This window comes from Pimephales promelas, chromosome 1 (assembly GCF_988280905.1).
Source record: "Pimephales promelas chromosome 1, fPimPro1.hap1.1, whole genome shotgun sequence".
In the NCBI taxonomy this organism is placed as follows: Eukaryota; Metazoa; Chordata; class Actinopteri; order Cypriniformes; family Leuciscidae; genus Pimephales; species Pimephales promelas.
Window position 1 is genome coordinate 6,825,375 of NC_142769.1, and position 17,955 is coordinate 6,843,329.

At 34.8% G+C, this 17,955-nt stretch overlaps 2 protein-coding genes across 7 annotated transcripts in view; one reads left to right on the forward strand and one right to left on the reverse strand.

Moving 5' to 3' along the window:
• Positions 1-17,955, reverse strand: part of slc1a1 (solute carrier family 1 member 1) — a 46,634-nt gene that overhangs the window by 11,310 nt on the left and 17,369 nt on the right. Inside the window, exons 1-3 of one of the 4 annotated variants that reach the window (XM_039669695.2) lie at positions 7,969-8,188; positions 2,380-2,520; positions 788-880 (exon numbers count right to left, since the gene is read on the reverse strand). In XM_039669695.2, coding sequence (XP_039525629.1) covers positions 788-880; positions 2,380-2,520; positions 7,969-8,068 — 334 coding nt within the window. In that variant the 5' untranslated portion in view covers positions 8,069-8,188. Of the gene's footprint in view, positions 1-787; positions 881-2,379; positions 2,521-5,708; positions 5,728-6,318; positions 6,338-7,968; positions 8,189-17,955 lie in introns of those variants that run through there. The other 3 variants (XM_089120907.1, XM_089120934.1, XM_089120961.1) reach the window with 3 other exon arrangements.
• Positions 13,537-17,955, forward strand: part of rap1gds1 (RAP1, GTP-GDP dissociation stimulator 1) — a 47,326-nt gene continuing 42,907 nt past the window's right edge. For 2 of the 3 annotated variants that reach the window (XM_039669743.2, XM_039669745.2), the window contains exons 1-2: positions 13,537-13,884; positions 17,825-17,935. In XM_039669743.2, the coding sequence (XP_039525677.2) occupies positions 13,881-13,884; positions 17,825-17,935 (115 nt within the window). In that variant the 5' untranslated portion in view covers positions 13,537-13,880. The remainder of the gene's footprint in view (positions 13,885-17,824; positions 17,936-17,955) is intronic. The other variant, XM_039669744.2, reaches the window with a different exon arrangement.

Consider the following 17,955-nt stretch of genomic DNA (forward strand, 5'->3'; position numbering starts at 1 on the left):
AACATTTTTGTTAAACAACCACAATATATGTCTTTAGGGCTGTGCAAAGATTAATTGGGATTAATCGAATTCAAAATGAGAGTTTGTATTTACATAATATATGTGTATGTGTGCTGTGTATAATTATTTTGTATATATAAATACACACACATGCATGTGTATATTTAAGAAGATGTGTTATTCATATTAGTGGTCGACTGATATATCGCCACGGCCGATATTGTCACAGTTTCACTCCTCACATGTGTTTCCCGCCACTGATCAGTCACCATGGACACCAATCACCTTCATCACAGCTGTTAGTCATTTGTTAATTATCTCTGTGTATTCAGTTCCTGCTTGTACTCTGTCTGGTGTCTGGTATTGTTTGTATCACCCTGATGCGTGCGTGCTCCCTTCGTCTTCTGGAATAAACTGCTGTTATTTTGATTAGCTTGCCTCCGTGAACTCTTTTAAACTTGCCTCAAGCAACATCGTGACAGAGAAATCAGACGATATTTGGCATTTTTAAATATCGTCATCGGCCGATAAGTTTTTCGGATTGGCCGATGCGTTGGAAGCGGGACTTTTATTTTGACGACAGCAAAATATATATAGTATATACGTGCAAATAATTCTTAAATATATACATGCATGGTTATGTATTTATATATGCAAAATAATTATACACAGCACACACACAAACATATTTTATGTAAATACAAACTTTTATTTTGGATGCGATTATTCGCAATTAATCTTTGCACAGCCATACTTTCAAGTTTATGGCTTTGTTTATGCAACTCACCAAGAACGACAGCAATGATGGTAGTGGAGAGATAATAAACCACTGCACGAAGCCCAATCCTGCCGGACACCTCTGAGTCCAGCGCTGCCACTCCTTCAGGAAGCAAGGCCATTCATTAACACATGACAACAACAATGCAAGTTACATTGCAACTGGGTTATACTAAAAAAGAATTTTTAAAAGGCACTTAGGCGTGCCGTTTTCGACATAATCAGCAGCATAAATCCTTATCTTTATTAGATGATTTTGTTGATAAGAGACAAAGCAAAGTACACACATATTAAAATAATGAATTCAGAACTTACTAGCTACATACAAATTATTTCTAAACTGTGTTCTGACTGCTCAGTTACACTAAAAAATGCAATTTGGGTCAAATATGGACAAAAACCCAAATCTTGGGTTAAAAATGCAATTTTTTACATTTACAGTTGAAAGTTGAAATTTCAAATTGCATTTTTAACCCAACATTTAGGGTTGTCCATATTTGACTCAAATTTGGGTTAAAACAACCCAGCATTATTTAGAGTGCAGTAACACATTATTTTAAGGTGATGTAGTTTAACAATTAATCACAGTAAATTATGCACACTCTAAAAAAATGCTGGGTTGTTTTAACCCATCTGTGGGTCAAATATGGGATAAACTCAGACATTGGGTTCAATGTTTAAATTACATTTTTAACCCAAATTTGGGTTTTCCATATTTAACCCAAATTTGGGTTAAAACAACCCACCAGAGTGTATGTACAAAGCTTAACTCTTACGCTGTGTTGAAAACCCTGTAACACCTTTGGATTTGTATTTGTCATTGATCTGACCTTGTGCCCCTTTAGTTTTTGAGTGGAAAAAAGCCTTATTTGTGATAAATTTGTCAATATTCAAAAAAATATGGGGAAAAATGTCACTGTTTATTACACTAGTGTGCTTTAATGTTTAAGCAAAATGAAAATTTCAAAGCATTTTCAAAGCATTTGAAATGCTCTGAAAAAGCATTTCAAAATAAAAGCATTGAAATGCTTTTATTTTGTACAAAGTCAAACAAGTGGTTTTCCTATTCACCAGACTACAAAAAATAGCTTCTAAACCTCGTTATGCTATATTATCACCAAATATTGGATTCAATATTTTTGTCAAGTTGCTTTCTTTCAATTAGAACAGGTTTTGTATTTATTTTTGAAACTAATTTGGTCTAAGCATTATTAATCTGAGGATAAAGTTTATCAAGCCTGTAATAATCATATATGAGCCTTTGTACGCACACATGTACATATGTGGACATGAACAGTCTCCTGAACACTAAATGTTTCTCTCTTCTTTTTTTTAATGGATGGTAAATTTTGACTTATATAAGCTCAGATGAATGACGCCGTTTTATAATCCTTGTATCATATGATATGCAGCTAAACTGATTTTCAATGAACAGCTATTTTCCTTATCATTCTTACACACCCATGCAAATGGTGAGTGACTGCTCTATTGTAAAAAGTAAAATATTGGTAACTTAAGGCAACATTTACCACGTCTGAATCATAAATGTAGATACTGTGATGGGCTGAAGAGGGAGAGAGAGATAGAGAGAGAGAGAGATACCTGTTATCATGCTGGAGACGATGAGCGGCAGGATGACCAGCTTTAGCATTCTCATCAGGACTTCTCCTGGGAAGCCAAAGTACTGCTTCTCCAGCTGGGACAGAGAGGTATAGTCCCGCACCAGCACTCCAAGCCCGATCCCTGCAATGGATAGAGTGATAGAGAGAACCCGTCAAACTAACTGGAAATGCAAAGCTCTTAGTTGTGCCTAATCTACATCAAGCCAGACTGAATGTGCAGAGCTAAATATTCCAAGAATATCTCAACCACACAAGATTCACTCTGGGAAGAAAAGCTTCGATACTGAACCTTAAAGGGTTCTGTCAGGTTCTGAACCCCTTAGGGCTTCCCATCATGGGACCATTGTATGGATTTAGTTTTAATAAATGAATTTTGTTTAATTGTAATTCATTTTTATGAATTAAGCAGCTCGTAAGCATACTTTATGACAAGAAAAAAAATTAAGTAACCCATTAATCATGAAAGTATTATGCAATCATTCAATACATTTCTCCTTGTGTAGACACTTTTTGGGTTCAATAAATTTGAAACTTTTTTCTAAGAGTGTATAAATTCATATTGATTTGTGGTAAATTAAGTCAAATTCTGAAAAAAAAAGGTAAGAACAAATTGTGAGATTAAAAGTCACAATTACTGTATCTTTTGCATTTTTTTTTTATTCTGTGGCAGAAACATGCTTCCATAATAACTTCTCTGTATCAAAATGATCACAAAAACGAAGCGTCATCTCACTGACATTTCGAGAGTATGCTAATAATGCTTTGTGACATTCAGGGCACAAATAAATTACCTGCATTTGTTGTCAACAGATGCATAACACAAGATGTGTTAAATTATCTGCAGCTGTTAAACTGATAAAGATATTTCAGACAAATGTACCATTTTACATTTTGAGTTTTTATCATCTTGTTTCCATCCTTGTATAATGATAAACTTTGATATCGTCAGATATGACATATACCAAATAAACTAAAAAGCTTTCCAATAAACGTAATGAAGTGTATATGGACTGCACTGCAGCGAAATGTATTTATGTGTGACTGCTTCCAATTTCTTTCTGAAATGTTAGCAAAATTCACAATTTTCTTTGCAGTATTAAGCAAAACATTTACTCGTAAATGTAAGTACACATTTATGGCCTAAGACACGAAACGAGCGTTTTGTGTGAGAAAACGAACAGTATTTATATCGTTTTTACCTCTTGTAACCACAGCCACGTCCAAGTGATCTGAGGGCGCAGGCGCTTTGTGGCTGTTACAAGAGGTAAAAACGATATAAATACTGTTCGTTTTCTCACACAAATCGCTCGTTTGGTGTCTTAGGCCATCTATGTGTACTTACATTTATGAGTCATTAAATCATGTTTAATTTGGACTTCTCTGTGCATGCTCTTTGAGGTGGTGACCATAGACCTCCATTATATGACTGATAAACACGAACGGTTTGACCTAAAAATATCAAAATTGAAACTACTGCGGAAACAAAGACACCTACATCTTGGATGCCCTTGAGGTAAGCTGAAACATACCAAAAATTAATTTCAAAGTGAACTATCCCTTTAAGTTTACTTACACTTTCATGACTGTATTCTTAACAGACTTCAGCACACTTTTAACTTTGCAATAATGTCAAATTACATTTTTCACTTTAAAGTATGAGAATCCTTTTTCATGCTTTAAAGATGTACACTTATTTGATGTGATGACTAACATACTAAAGCACATGTGAGGTACTTGATTATAATTTTAACTGTAGTGTGTTAGTCGATATAACATTTAAAGGTAATATATTTTAAATTGTGCTTCACCATTATAAATGTTTATATATAAATATAAACTATAATGCATTTTCATTTAGTTGCAATTAACATGCCATAAAAGCATCATGGACCAGTATGATTAGCTTCACAACTATTTTTTTTTTTGTGGCTAAAATGCAAGATAACTTCCAAATACGCATCAAGGAGAAGTCTTGAAGGTTTTAACAAGGCTAAACCAAACCCAGATAAACCCAAAGCCAACATGAATTACAATAATTTCTGTTGTACTGTATCTTATCTTTAGTACATTTTAGTATTATACTGATTATGGTGCTTATGATTGAGAAAATAACAGTGATTTGCTTGACCTGCCTTTGTTTTATTGTAAGTGAAGCTTACGTGGCTTGCATAATAATCTGTGTCAGTACACAAACATATAAAACGAAATACCGTTAGCATAATTTACTTTCAGTATCAAATATACTGTAACATATCAAATTTAATATACACATAGAAATATATTAAAATATATCAAATATATTATAAAAGTGTACATGCCATCACTGCAATAAAGACTTTTTTTGTTGTCTTGTCAGAACATATAGTGAATAATCTATGACCTCTGCTTAATTGCCTCACCGATCAGTTTAGAAAAGCCTAATAGAGCAATAGTGAGATTTTATTGGCTAGCCTATTAGTTTTATGCATTTTGCAAAGCATTAAACCATTAATGTTTTGATGACTAAGCCTTCATGAACTGGCCACTTGTGTGCAAAGCAAATAACTACTCATTTCTGATTACTTACAGTTAAAAGTAGCATGCTTTAATTTCAAGAATTGCTCATGAAATGGTTAAGTGTCCTTTCTTTTTTGTACGCTAATGCACAATGTAGCCTAGGGGAGAGTTAGCATTCTTTGTTCCACACTGATATAGGCATTAAGACAATGTTCAACTACAGTAGGTGATGAGGATATATTTTAACAGAAAGGTTGAACTGTGTTCTCCTGGTGTTCTCTCAGTGTTTTTAAGTTGTAATTTAGAATTACACGCATGTTGTATCACTTTTCACTGCAGGTTGAGTAGTAAACATAATAGTTAATTTCATGAAAATTCAAAGCTTAAGCTAGTTTGCAGGTCTGATTCAAGCTCATTTCCCAGCCTCTCCAAGTTAAAAAACCTCTCTAAAACCAGCACGGCTAAACTGGGAGACCAGTAGCCCATATTGAGCCTGGTTTAATCATGTTTTTCAGCATTTTGAATTATAAAAAGGGGCAGCCCAGCCATCAAAAACATGTCCTTAGAATGTTGTGCTAACATTCCCATTGAAAACAGAAAACTTAATTGTTCGAATGTTCTATTTTTGAATGTTTGAAACACATTTTGTCTCGGTTAAGTGAACGTTAAAGGGTAACTAAACCCCTGGTCAGAGCCTGACTCAACGCACTGGCAATATTTGAAAATGCTGAAAAAGTGGGCAGACCCCCAGCGGAGATAGAGGGGACGAAATAGATGCTAAAACACTCCATCCTGATCGTTTTCAATACTCACAATTCCAATTCCTGACTCCCTACAATGGTTTTGACGACACAAGATGGTTTTTATATTGCCAAGGGCGTAGCTCGCGTGGTGAGCTGAAACCTGCGTACGTCACGAAGTGCGGACTGCGGAACATCCAATAGGAAAATTCAACTGCAGTAGCCACCGTTCAACCTGAAGAGGGCAGCACTAAGACGTTTTTACACCATATATTGTAGAAATAGAACACTTTATAAAAAAAATGTCAAAAAAGTTACTCGAATCAATGACTGGTATTAATAAAGATCCATTCTTAACTAAAAAATAATTAACTAAAAAAAAGTTGGTTAAGTGTTTAGTTACTCTTTAAAGGAGAGCTCCGGCGAACAATGAACCTTTGGTCTAATAAAACATCGGTACCTAGTCAATCGTTCTGTGAGATTTGTTTTCATGATAATCGAATGTAAAGAGTTTTATCTCTAAAAACTGTTTAGCGTATAATGCTAATGGGGGCATTGACTAAGTAAAAAGAAATCGCTAGTTTATACCACTAACAAGGCTCAAAATAGCCCCACACTAACGTAGTAACATAATGAGGCTCCATACATGCAAAACGAAGCATTGAGAACTTAAGTGTACAGACCGTTTAATAAGAAGATACTTCATGAAGACAGTTCACTTCGCGTATACAGACAGGAGCCATCTTAAAAAAAATAGTCTCGATAAGTCGATCCCCGAACGCCGTTCATACAGTTCAGAAGTTCGCTGAACTTCATAAAGTTCAGATCACTCAGCACGACGTTCGTGGTTTGAGTTATCGAGACTATTTTCTAAGATGGCTCCTGTCTGTATACACGAAGTGAACTGTCTTCATAAAGTATCTTCTTATTAAACGGTCTGTACACTTATAAAGTTCTCAATGCTTCGTTTTGCATGTATGGGGCCTCATTATGTTACTGCGTTAGTGTGGGGCTATTTTGAGCCTTGTTAGTGGTATAAACTAGCGATTTCTTTTTACTTAGTCAATGCCCCCATTAGCATTATACGCTTAACAGTTTTTAGAAATAAAACTCTTTACATTCGATTATCATGAAAACAAATCTCAGAGAACGATTGACTATGCACCGATGTTTTATTAGACCAAAGGTTCATTGTTCGCCGGAGTTCTCCTTTAAGGGAACAGCATTTTGCGCACATTTCTAGAAACGTTTCAGAATGTTCCGAGAACATTCAAGTAACAAGACCAGATAGCTTTGATATGGGAGGCCGTATGAGATGAAACACATTGAAACTCTTGCGATACACATTGAAACACTCGCGATACACATTTTATATAAAGTATTTGTAGCTTATCAAGCCTTAATCATACTTTTATGTTCAAAACGCTGAAGCAAATAGTAGCAGGACATTCTATTTTAAAGTGAAAAACTATCAACTTTACTTAATGAGACATTATTAAAAATTAAAAGATCAAATTCTGATACAGGCTAAATAAATAGGTTAATAAATAAAAATATTAAAAAGCACATATTAATAATAATATAAACAAATAAAACACTTGGTCTATTACAGATAAATGCCCAATGCAGGTTTTAGTTTTGCTTTAAATAAAGAAGTTTAGGCTTTAAAATAAATATTGTTTGTGGACTAATTAATGCTAGAATAATATATGTTTATTTTACAGGCAAATATAGCCTATATTTGTCTTTTTTGTTTTGCATTGAATGCAAGTTTCAATGTATATCGCAAGTGTTGTGTATCGCAAGAGTTTCAGTGTCTATCGATAGGCACGTTCAACTGGTTAAGGTATGTCTATAGAAATTGACCATAAAACAGCAAAACCACTGAAGTAAAGTGTGACAACTAGCCCCGAACTACACTAATTAATAATACTTGTCACTGCTTGTGTGACGTCACGCGGAGCACAGAGAGATTTTACTGTCATACTGGAAGTCTGGTCACGTTTCTCTGTGGCAGTAGTAAAATATCTGCACACACACACTAATCAATGCCTTCATTTATCACAATCAACCATCAAAACACCTGCAGATATTGTACGTGCATACACGCAACAAATAAACACTTTAATTGCTCTTATTGTCAAATCAGCTATACTGATATCATAACGGCGGTCCATTATGTAACACCACAGTAAGCTGCCAACAATAAAACAATAGCGGTGGATACATAATTAAAGGAATGAGGTGTGATAGAGCACAATGAAGCGAGATATATAAGAGAAATGCAGAGAAATGTGGCCGTGCTAAAAGGAAGACGAAGGCGCTCATCGTACCCAGTATCACCGAGGCGATGGTTGCAATTAGAATCCAGTTCCTCTTCAGCAAGCCCTTCACATCTCTACCTCTCCGCTCTTTCTTTCCCAGCACATCCATAATGGACAGGCACACGGGCTGATGTGGAAACGCGAATGAATATGGCGAGGCTCGCGCTCGTTTTAGTCAGACGAAGGACCGTTGGAATAATGTGAGGCAGGTTTGTGTGAAGCTGCAGCTGCTGTTGGGAGGGGTGATGGATGTGACTCTTCTCTGTCTGAGCCTCTCTTGATAACCTTTGCTTAGTTTATTGCAGATTGACCTCTGATTTTCCTTTATTTTGTCTCATAAACGAAGACTGTGGGGTATAAAATTATTGGAATTTAGAAAGCACAACATATCATGACATCACGCTCAGTGCTGATGTTGCAAAGCCACGTAACAGTTAATCTATATTATTGGTTAGTCTAATTTTTACCGTGTAAAAAAAAAAGTCTATTTTTTTCGTTAAACATTAAGTCTTGCCTTTTCAATGTTTTGTTCAGATTAACAATTGACACTCAGTTTAAGAGAAAAACACGTTTAGCCTACATTCGCTTTCTTCAATACCCTTCTGGCAATAATTTATGACAAATTTAGCCTATTTGAATTCTAAACTTGTCTCTAAAAACATTACAAAAGACAATAATTTAGTCAAGCAACTTATAGGGATTTCATCCAAAAAAGAAAATGATGTCATGATTTACTCAAGCTCATGTTGTTCCAAAACTGTGTGAGTTTCTTTCTTCTGTTGAACTAAAAATAAGATATTAAGAGTATAGCAGCAATATTTCGTTTAGAAAAAGTCAATGGGGACCGGAAACAGTTTATAGGGGAGAGCAGGGCACAACCTAACGCTTTTTGACTCAGTTTGTGCAAATCTACTTGGGTTTAGAGTATTTATTTTTTCCCGCATTAATTTCCCACATGTCTAGTACAATTATGTGGTTTTGTTTTATTAATACAGTGTATACTTCTTTCTTGATTTACCTTGAAAGGCTGGAAGTGTAATGCGACAACATGCCCCATAGGTGGGTTACAGTGTAAAATCAGCATATGGCAGCTTAAAATGCTATCTCATCTAATCAGAAAAAGTCAAACTAAAATATTTTCATTATAAAATACAATTATTAACGTTTTCATATAAAATAATTGTATTTTTTAATAATTAAACATATTCTTATTTTTGATTTTGACAACAATCACACCGGAAAACAGCTATAGGCTACAGCATAGTTCAAAACAAAATAATAATTAATCATTTTCCTCTGTCTTTATTTACATGTTTCTCTTGTTTTCTCAATAGAATTCATAAAAGTATAGAATATAATAGCATATTTCTAATAGGGGCACATTGTAGCGCAGTGTTACAACATGCCCCAACTGCACAACTGGGGTTTAAACCCTGCTAGTGTCTTCTGCTAGTTAGCGAAGCATTAAAGAATTATATCAACTGATAAACAACAGATTGGAGATTAAAATAATATCAGATTTATCTAATTGTAAATAAATACAAAAAATAGAGATAAAAATTAACTTAAGTAAGAAATGTACTTTTGCTATATAAATGTTCAGTGATATCTTACAAAGATTTCAGAATTTTGGCGGAATTTAGCGGTTTGTGTGAGAAAACGGAACAGTATTTATATCGTTTTTACCTCTTGTAACAGCCACAAAGCGCCCGCGCCCTCAGATCACTTGGACGTGGCTGTGGTTACGTGAGGTAAAAACGATATAAATACTGTTAGTTTTCACACACAAACCGCTCGTTTTGTGTCTTAGGCCATCAATGTGTACTTACTGTACATTTACGAGTCATTAAATCATGTTTAATTTGGACTTCTCTGCATGCTCTTTGAGGTGGTGACCATAGACCTGCATTATATGACTGACAGACAAGAACGGTTTGACCTAAAAATATCAAAATGGAAACTACTGTGGAAATAAAGACACCTACATCTTGGATGCCCTTGAGGTAAGCTAAAACATGCCAAAATTAATTTCAAAGTGAACTACCCCTTTAAGGTATATTTTACCATAAAGCTTGCCAGCGCATTCAGCAGTACACTTAAAGCATATTTCAATTCAAATGTATTTGTATGGCGCTTTTCACAATACATATTGTTAGGACCTTATATTTCGAAGACAGAAGTCAGGGAAGTCCCAAGATGATCTCAATGATCAGTAGGCTATTTATTTTATAGATAGACCTTTGAGCCCCTGCCCCTAAGAAACCCTCTGCACATCCCTGTATTGGATTGATTTTAATTACTTAAATGTGCTTGAAGTGTGCAGTGTGCACCAAGCACTATAATAGAAGTAGGCCTATCGGATCGGAAGTACGATATACAGGGGCCTCCTTAAAAAAGTTGGATGAGAAAATAACCCATAATACATAAATAAAATTTAAAAAAGTGTATGAATCACTAGTAACACTGCGTCTTTTGTCCCTCCGAAGCGTGCAGTGGGTTCAGTGGAGGGTAATTAAAGGGGTAGTTCACTTTCAAATGAAAATTACCCCATGATTTAGTCACCCTCAAGCCATCCTACAGGTGTAAATGACTTTCTTCTTTCAGACGAATACAATCAAAGTTATATTAATAAACACCCTGATGCTTCCGAGCTTTATAATGACAGTGGATTGCAACCATCAGTTTGATGCTCAAAAACGTGCATCCATCCATACTAAAGGAACTTCACACGGCTCCGGGGGGCTAATAAAGGCCTTCTTAAGCAAAGCGATGAGTTTGTGTAAGAAAAATAAATTACAAAATAAAATTCTAGCTTCGGGTCAAGCAGCCATACGCAGTCTACTTACGCCTAAAGCGGAACTTATGAAACTTATGACATCAGAAGTATTGTAGTGCGTCATGGCGTAGCGTAAATATCAGCAGTACGTCGCATTACTCACATTAGTTGCGCTTAGACTTAAGTCGAATCCGTATGTTTGTTTGGTCGGAAGCTAGTTATTTTACTTTATAAAGCTTTAAATATGGATATTTTTCTCACACAAACTTATCGCTTTGCTTCAGAAGGCCTTTATTAACCGCCCGGAGCAATGTGGAGTTCTTATTTAATGGATGGATGCACTTTTTCGAGCTTCAAACTGATGGTTGCAATCCACTTCCAGTTAAAAGCATCAGGGTGTTTATTAATATAACTCCGATTGTATTCGTCTGAAAGAAGAAAGTCATATATACACCTCTATGGCTTGAGGGTGAGTAAATCATGGGGTAATTTTCATTTTAAAGCGAACTACTCCTTTAAGAATGAACGTGACGTGAGAGGAGGCAATGCCTCCAGCGCGCTATGATTGGTTTGTGCGATATTATATATCACGCCTCTTGTTTTTGTGCACGTTTGCTAATCAGTCTGAATGAACTAAATGATTGCGTTAATGGGAAGACAAATCAAAATCAAACTTGAAATGGCCTGAAAATATAATGAATGCAGGAGTTTTTAGTGAGCAATCAGCTTGGTGAAATTAAAGGTAGCTACATCGTGTCTGTGATCAGTGTGTACTTGTGTACTTGAGGACTTATAGTTGACTATTATAAAGAACAGCTAGACTTCAGTTCACAAATAAAATATATTGATTAAATCGTTACTGCTGTTAATTATTATTTGGGAATAAAAATGCTTAAAACACTAAATTGATGATATTTATACTTTAATTAATACAAAATATAATCGTTTTTTGGTTTCTCTTTTAATTAACATGTAATGTTTATTTAACGAGGAAAATGTGATGACATGACGTGTAACTGGGACATGAATTTACATTTGATTTATTTAAAAAGTGTGAGGACTCAGTCTGCTCAAAAAAACAACGTTTTTGTATACTTTGTAATATGTGTGTTATAAAGTGTGCTTCTTTTTCAAAGGGTCTGTAAGGATTATATATTATTTTTTTACATTTCATATTTCAGCTTTTTTTTTTTTTGAGAATGATTGTACAAATTAAATGATACAATAATCCTCTACAATACATTGTGTTGCAGCTTCTCATTTAACTTTCCAATGTGTCTATTGTGTAATGTAAAATTGGATTTACCATCTTTATATGATTTTTTTTAAGATATCAGTTGCAAGCAATGTTTAATTGCAACATGTTCAGCATTGACTTGATGATGCAGTGTAGTATAACAACTTTTTTTTCAAAATATATTCAAATAAATAAAAGTTGGGAAAATATGAACAAATTAAATATCACAACACTAATTGCTTTTAAAAAAGTATATATTGGTGGAGCAAATCAGAGCAAACTTAATTATATCAGTAAAATATAATATTTATATACAAAGATTACATTTTTAACATTTAGGTAGGGTTATTCAGATTTGTTTATTTTTTTGCATTAACAAATATGGAGTTGTCATTGACCTAGTGGACTGTCAGTTGGCCTAGTTGACTGTCAAAATCAGACATTCGGTCTATAATATAGTAAATCCATGCATCATTATAATTTTGTCATCATTATTTTATTCTCACAGAATTAGGTCTAAGAAAAGCGGGCATTATCTTTATATAGAACTGCAAATTGCTTTATGAATTTACTTCAAATACACTTCCAGTAGAGGGCGTAACTTCATTATTTAGACTAGAGTTTATTCAAAACTAATAGACATCTTACTTGTTTTCTGGTTGGAGCAGAATTTGACATAGATAATAATAATATTATACATTACAATTCACAAATTCACTTGGCTAAACGTGAGTTTATCTTAATAGGATATACTTCTATTAAGAAGTAGGGTACTTAAAACAGCATTTTATCAAAACATGGATAACTTTTCCAGCCAAGACATTTGAATACATTTTAAATGTTTTTATGAATGGAATAATTAAACCAAAAACTCAAATGGGTCTTACTAATAAACCTAAGCGAAATAAAACGTAACAAACAGACTGACCACGAGATGGCGTAATGACGTCACAACTTAAACGAATCACTGATTAATTTTTTTGTTAAGCCTTATAGAGTGCTATGAAAATATATTTGGTAAGCTTCCCTGATATTATAGTGATTAATTTACCCAATATTTATTGGCTGTGTAAGAGGAATTTATTATTTATGTATTCTGTGGCTAGCTATTTTTATTGTATTTTTATTTATTTATTTATCTATTTTATTTAAATGAAATAATTGTAATGCGTATGTATGGATATATTTGTGTGTGTGTATCCATATATATATATTTTTTTATGCTTATATTTTATGATGTGAGAAATTTGTTAACCTTTCTATTTCTGTTTGGTGTTTGAATGTATCTGACTAATTTTTGTAATTTACAATAAAAAAAAAAAATAATAATAATAATAATTTTTTTGTTAAGCGTTAATTTGAAACGAACCGTTCGAAAGAGCCGATTCGCGTAAACGACATTTCATATTTGAGTTGTAAGCAACATGACTCGAACAAATCCCTAAGGAGACGTGGCTTGTTTAATTGACAACCTAGTCTACCAATCACTGGCCAGACAAGAACCTTCTGTGCAGATCACAAACCAATCAGCTGAGTGGAAGGCGGGGCGTCGCCGCTCTCGTCTGCTGTGCAGCTGAATCAGACCGCTTGCTCGCTAGAAGGAAGTGCTTCTGAAGTGCCACTGGTTTTATTATGATGCACATGAGCATTCATCTCTTCGGATAAAATTACGTAATTCCCGACATCAGAACAGAGGGATTTAGCCCGGGTGTATTCATCTCCCCGGTACATCTGGAGCTGTAGAGGCTGTTTTAACCGGAGCAGCGTGGGTTAAGGTGGGCCTTGCCCGGATATCTGTCTGACAAGCGAACCAAAACCGATCCGGTACCCGCCTCAGTATAACCAGCATAGTTAGTCCTCCAGAGACTACACTCGGAGACCGTTTGGACTATAACACACACTAGCCAGATGGGTAAGTAAGGCGAAACATGAAGATTTGCAGATATATGGTAAAGAATATGAACTCTTGATCAGTATTAAACAATTACAAATGCAATACACATGATAAATGCACACTAGTAAGTGTGTATGAGTGGCTCAGGCTGTATCTGATGGTTTGAGCCACACACAGACTCGAGAGTGTGTCCATGTTCAACATTATGTGATTTGGAGTCAGTGTGTTGAAACTCATCCTTAAGGGAGTCTGTGATGTAACGTTTCAATGGATTATTCACAACATGACAACACGTTCATCATCCTGCATCCTTCATTTTGGGGCCAATTATATTCATCTGGTTTGGTGAGGTGATCACCAATGTTTGAAAACAGCTTATGAGATGAGTGTTTAAATCTGCTGGGAATCTATGTTCATTCATTAACTTTATATTTCTTAGACATCTCCTGTGCCCACTGTTGTGTGATTGACAGCCTGTGATGTAATATTTGACTAAAATATGTGAACCAGATAAATAGCCCTCAGCTTTCTGCGCTCCTCAGTGCATGTTTAAGTTATTATAATGAATATGAACAATCTGGATCATGCAATAGCAAGATGGTGAGTCTGCTGTGGTCACATATAAATGTATTGTGATCAAGGGATGGGCTGCGGTGTGTTGGGACAGTGATTCCCATCCTTTTTTGTCTTATGTACTCCGACAGCCCCATCAGTAAGGCTTAATTATCCATTATGAGACAGCAAATATGACATTATACTTAATCATTTAGCATTATCATTCATGTTATTATAGAAAGAAGAGTAAACATCATGAGTGGAAAACAGACACATAGAACCATATTCATTCTGGTACGTTTGTCATCCACGCAAATTGGACTTAAACACGTTACGTTACACACATTATTTTATTTTATTTCCTCAGAATTATGTAAATTATTCACCCTCCTGCCGTTCTAAGTCAGAATTTCTTCTGCAGAACAAAAAAATAGGATATTTTGAAAAATGTTGGTTTTGGTGACCATTGACTTCTTTTTTACAAAACCAGACATTTGTCAAAATATATTTTTATTTGATAGAGGAGAAGTTTGACAGGTTTGAAAAGACGTGAGATGTGACATTAAAAATGTTTGGACTATCTCTTTAAAGTTGATAAGAAATTAAAGTTGCTACTGACTTTATTATCATATAATGAAAAAAAAAAAGAAATTGTTAACTGATTTTCAAAGTAGAAAAAAAGTATAAAATGCATGGCTGAATCATTCAGAATAGGTTTTTTTTGTTCAATCTGTGAAAAGACAGCAGTTACAGACAGTTTCTGACAAGTTCTAATAGAAATGACAAAGCTATAATACAAACCAGAGTATCTGTGGATGTTTCAGGTTATCTTTCAGAATTTTTCAGAATATCCTGGGGCCATTCCACCGTATTAATATTGCACATTACAGATTAGAAAAGAAAACCAGTGTGCTCTAACTTGTAGCAGTAGCAAATCAGATTGAAACATTTCGTACAACAGCAACCATCTTCAGATTTCTTTTGTACCTGACTGAAAAAAATATTGCATAATATTACCCAAGTAAGTTTAAGGTTGACTAATTAATTTTGCTTTCATGCCACTATTTCTAGTTATTGAAGTATATAAACCCAAAAGCATAAGTGTGTGTTGTGTTTGCTGAATTACCTGCAGTTTTTGAGTTTATGTTTAAAAATATTGTATGTATGTATTGTAAATGAAAGAATTTGAGCTTTTTCTACAATTTGTCATAAAGATTAATATTTTTCATATTCAACCAAAGACAAGGAGGCTGTTCTTGAAAATTGCAAAAAAAAAAGAAAAGATTCAGTAGGAACTTATTCAGTTTTGTAGTTGTTATGCTCTATACAGGAGTATGATATAGTTTGTTTGCTGCTGAAATTAAATTCTTAAGATTTTTTTTTTTTGCTAGACTAAATATGTAGTCGAAGACATTGGTGATCTGATATTAGATCTGACTCATTTTCTCTGTTGGCCTTTCTCAACATGATTTGTTTTAGTCTGTTATGGAATGAGTGTATTCTAGAATCACCTTTCACACTGTAATTGGCCAAATTTGACTTCTTTTCTGGCCTTGACATATTAGTTGAGATTTTTCTACCTTTTAAAAAAACTTCAAATCCTGAGTTGACAGAGAAAGTTGATGATGGTACCAACAAAGCCTGATTAGATTGGTTTGGTTTTGTTTAATCAGTGTATGCAATGCTTCTTTTTTCATGTCAAATTCTTACATGGCAATAAATTCAATCAGTATAATAAGACACTAAAGGCCAGGGTAACCTAGAAATCTAGACGCACCCTAGCAGCAGCAAAAATTATTTTGCAGTCTAGCAACTCTCCATAGACGTTTTAGCTGGAAAAACCAAACTCTGGTCAGGCCAATCACATCGTGTATGGAGTCGGCGGGCGTGCTTGACATAATGACGACAGAGTTGCGACAGTTCACTGTTACTTGAAAACAAAGAATGGCTGCTGCTGGCGACCAGCTGTCTTTCGATTCGGCTTTGACCGCTACTCTGGATGATTTGTGCATATTTTTTGTGCACAAAAACAAACAAAAATAACGACTTTATTTCAACTATTCCTTTTCTTCCTTGTTGGCCTGAAACGAGACTTCAATACGATTTCCAAGAAGCATGCGCAAGAATTGCGATCTCCTTCAACTACTTAAGTTCAGTTCTCGCGCATGCGTCGTGGAAATTGTATTGAAGTCTCGTTTCAGGCCAACAAGGAAGAAAAGGAATAGTCGAATAAAGTCGTTATTTTTGTTTGTTTTTTCGCACAAAAAGTATTCTCGTCGCTTGATAAACTTTTAGTTGAGCCACTGTAGTCACATGGAATATTTAAACCTTTTCTTCATTGACTTTCTGGGCCGTCAAGTGTCATTCCCTTAGGAGCCTATGTGGTAGTTATACAGCTCTCAAATTTAATAAAAAATATCTTCATTTGTGTTACGAAGATGAACGAAGGTCTTACGGGGTTGGTACAGCATGGGGGTGAGTAATTAATGACTTAATTTTCATTTTTGGGTGAACTAACCCTTTAACGTAGTGTGATAGCGTAGAGCTACGTCACACGTAGGCTCACTATTGGCCGACGCTGGTCATGTGTGTGATGCGTGTGACGTACAACAACAGATCATACGCTGTTAAACTAGTAACCTGACTCGAGGCACAGAGAGAAGGACATGAATAGTTGAAATAAAGTCGTTATTTTTGTTGTTTTTTGCGCACAAAATGTATTCTCGTCATTTGATAGACTTGTATAAAGTTAGATTTTTCATTGTTCTTTACACATTTTATTTAACAATTACACATGTCTGTCAAGCAAAGGCTTTGACAAATATTATTTTTTGTTCAAAAACTGTTCACTATTGTTGTTTGATGTGTGATTTTCAGAAATAAATGACAAAAATCGAATTTCCGTTTTTGAAATTCTCTAGTATATTGTAAATTTTTCATTCATACTTCCTTTATAAACACATTACATGCATGCTTATGTTAGCTTAGGGTCTTCTGAATCCATAGATACCAAACACATAGTGTTCCATCTCCATTACGTAGCCTATAGTTTATAAGCCCAAATAAAAATAGAGAAAACATACCAAAAAGGGCTTAGTCCCCAGAGGGTTAAGGAGACAATAACTTTATTTGTTGTGCACTTTCATTTCTTTAAAACTTTGCAGACCTTTTACATGCACAAACAGCCGTATTAGACACTGCATGAAAAGTAATATTCGCACAAGCATAATAATAGGGGCACTTTAATTTTTTTAATTTAATTCTTTAACAAGCCTTGTGAAGTTAAATGATTTGGGATCCTTGAGAACACTGCCTTATAAGCACAAGTATTTATCTTTATATAATTTTCAGCAGGTTTAAACTGTTGGCGATATAAAGCTGTTGTTTATTTCCCTGTCATCAGCAGATAACCTAAGCGAAGCCCTGAAGACGCTGAAGCTCTCGTCGGCAGACAGCGCTTCAGACAGCGTCGAGGGCTGCTTGGACTGCCTGCTCAAAGCTTTGGCCCACAGTAGTAAGTTTGCATATCTTTTA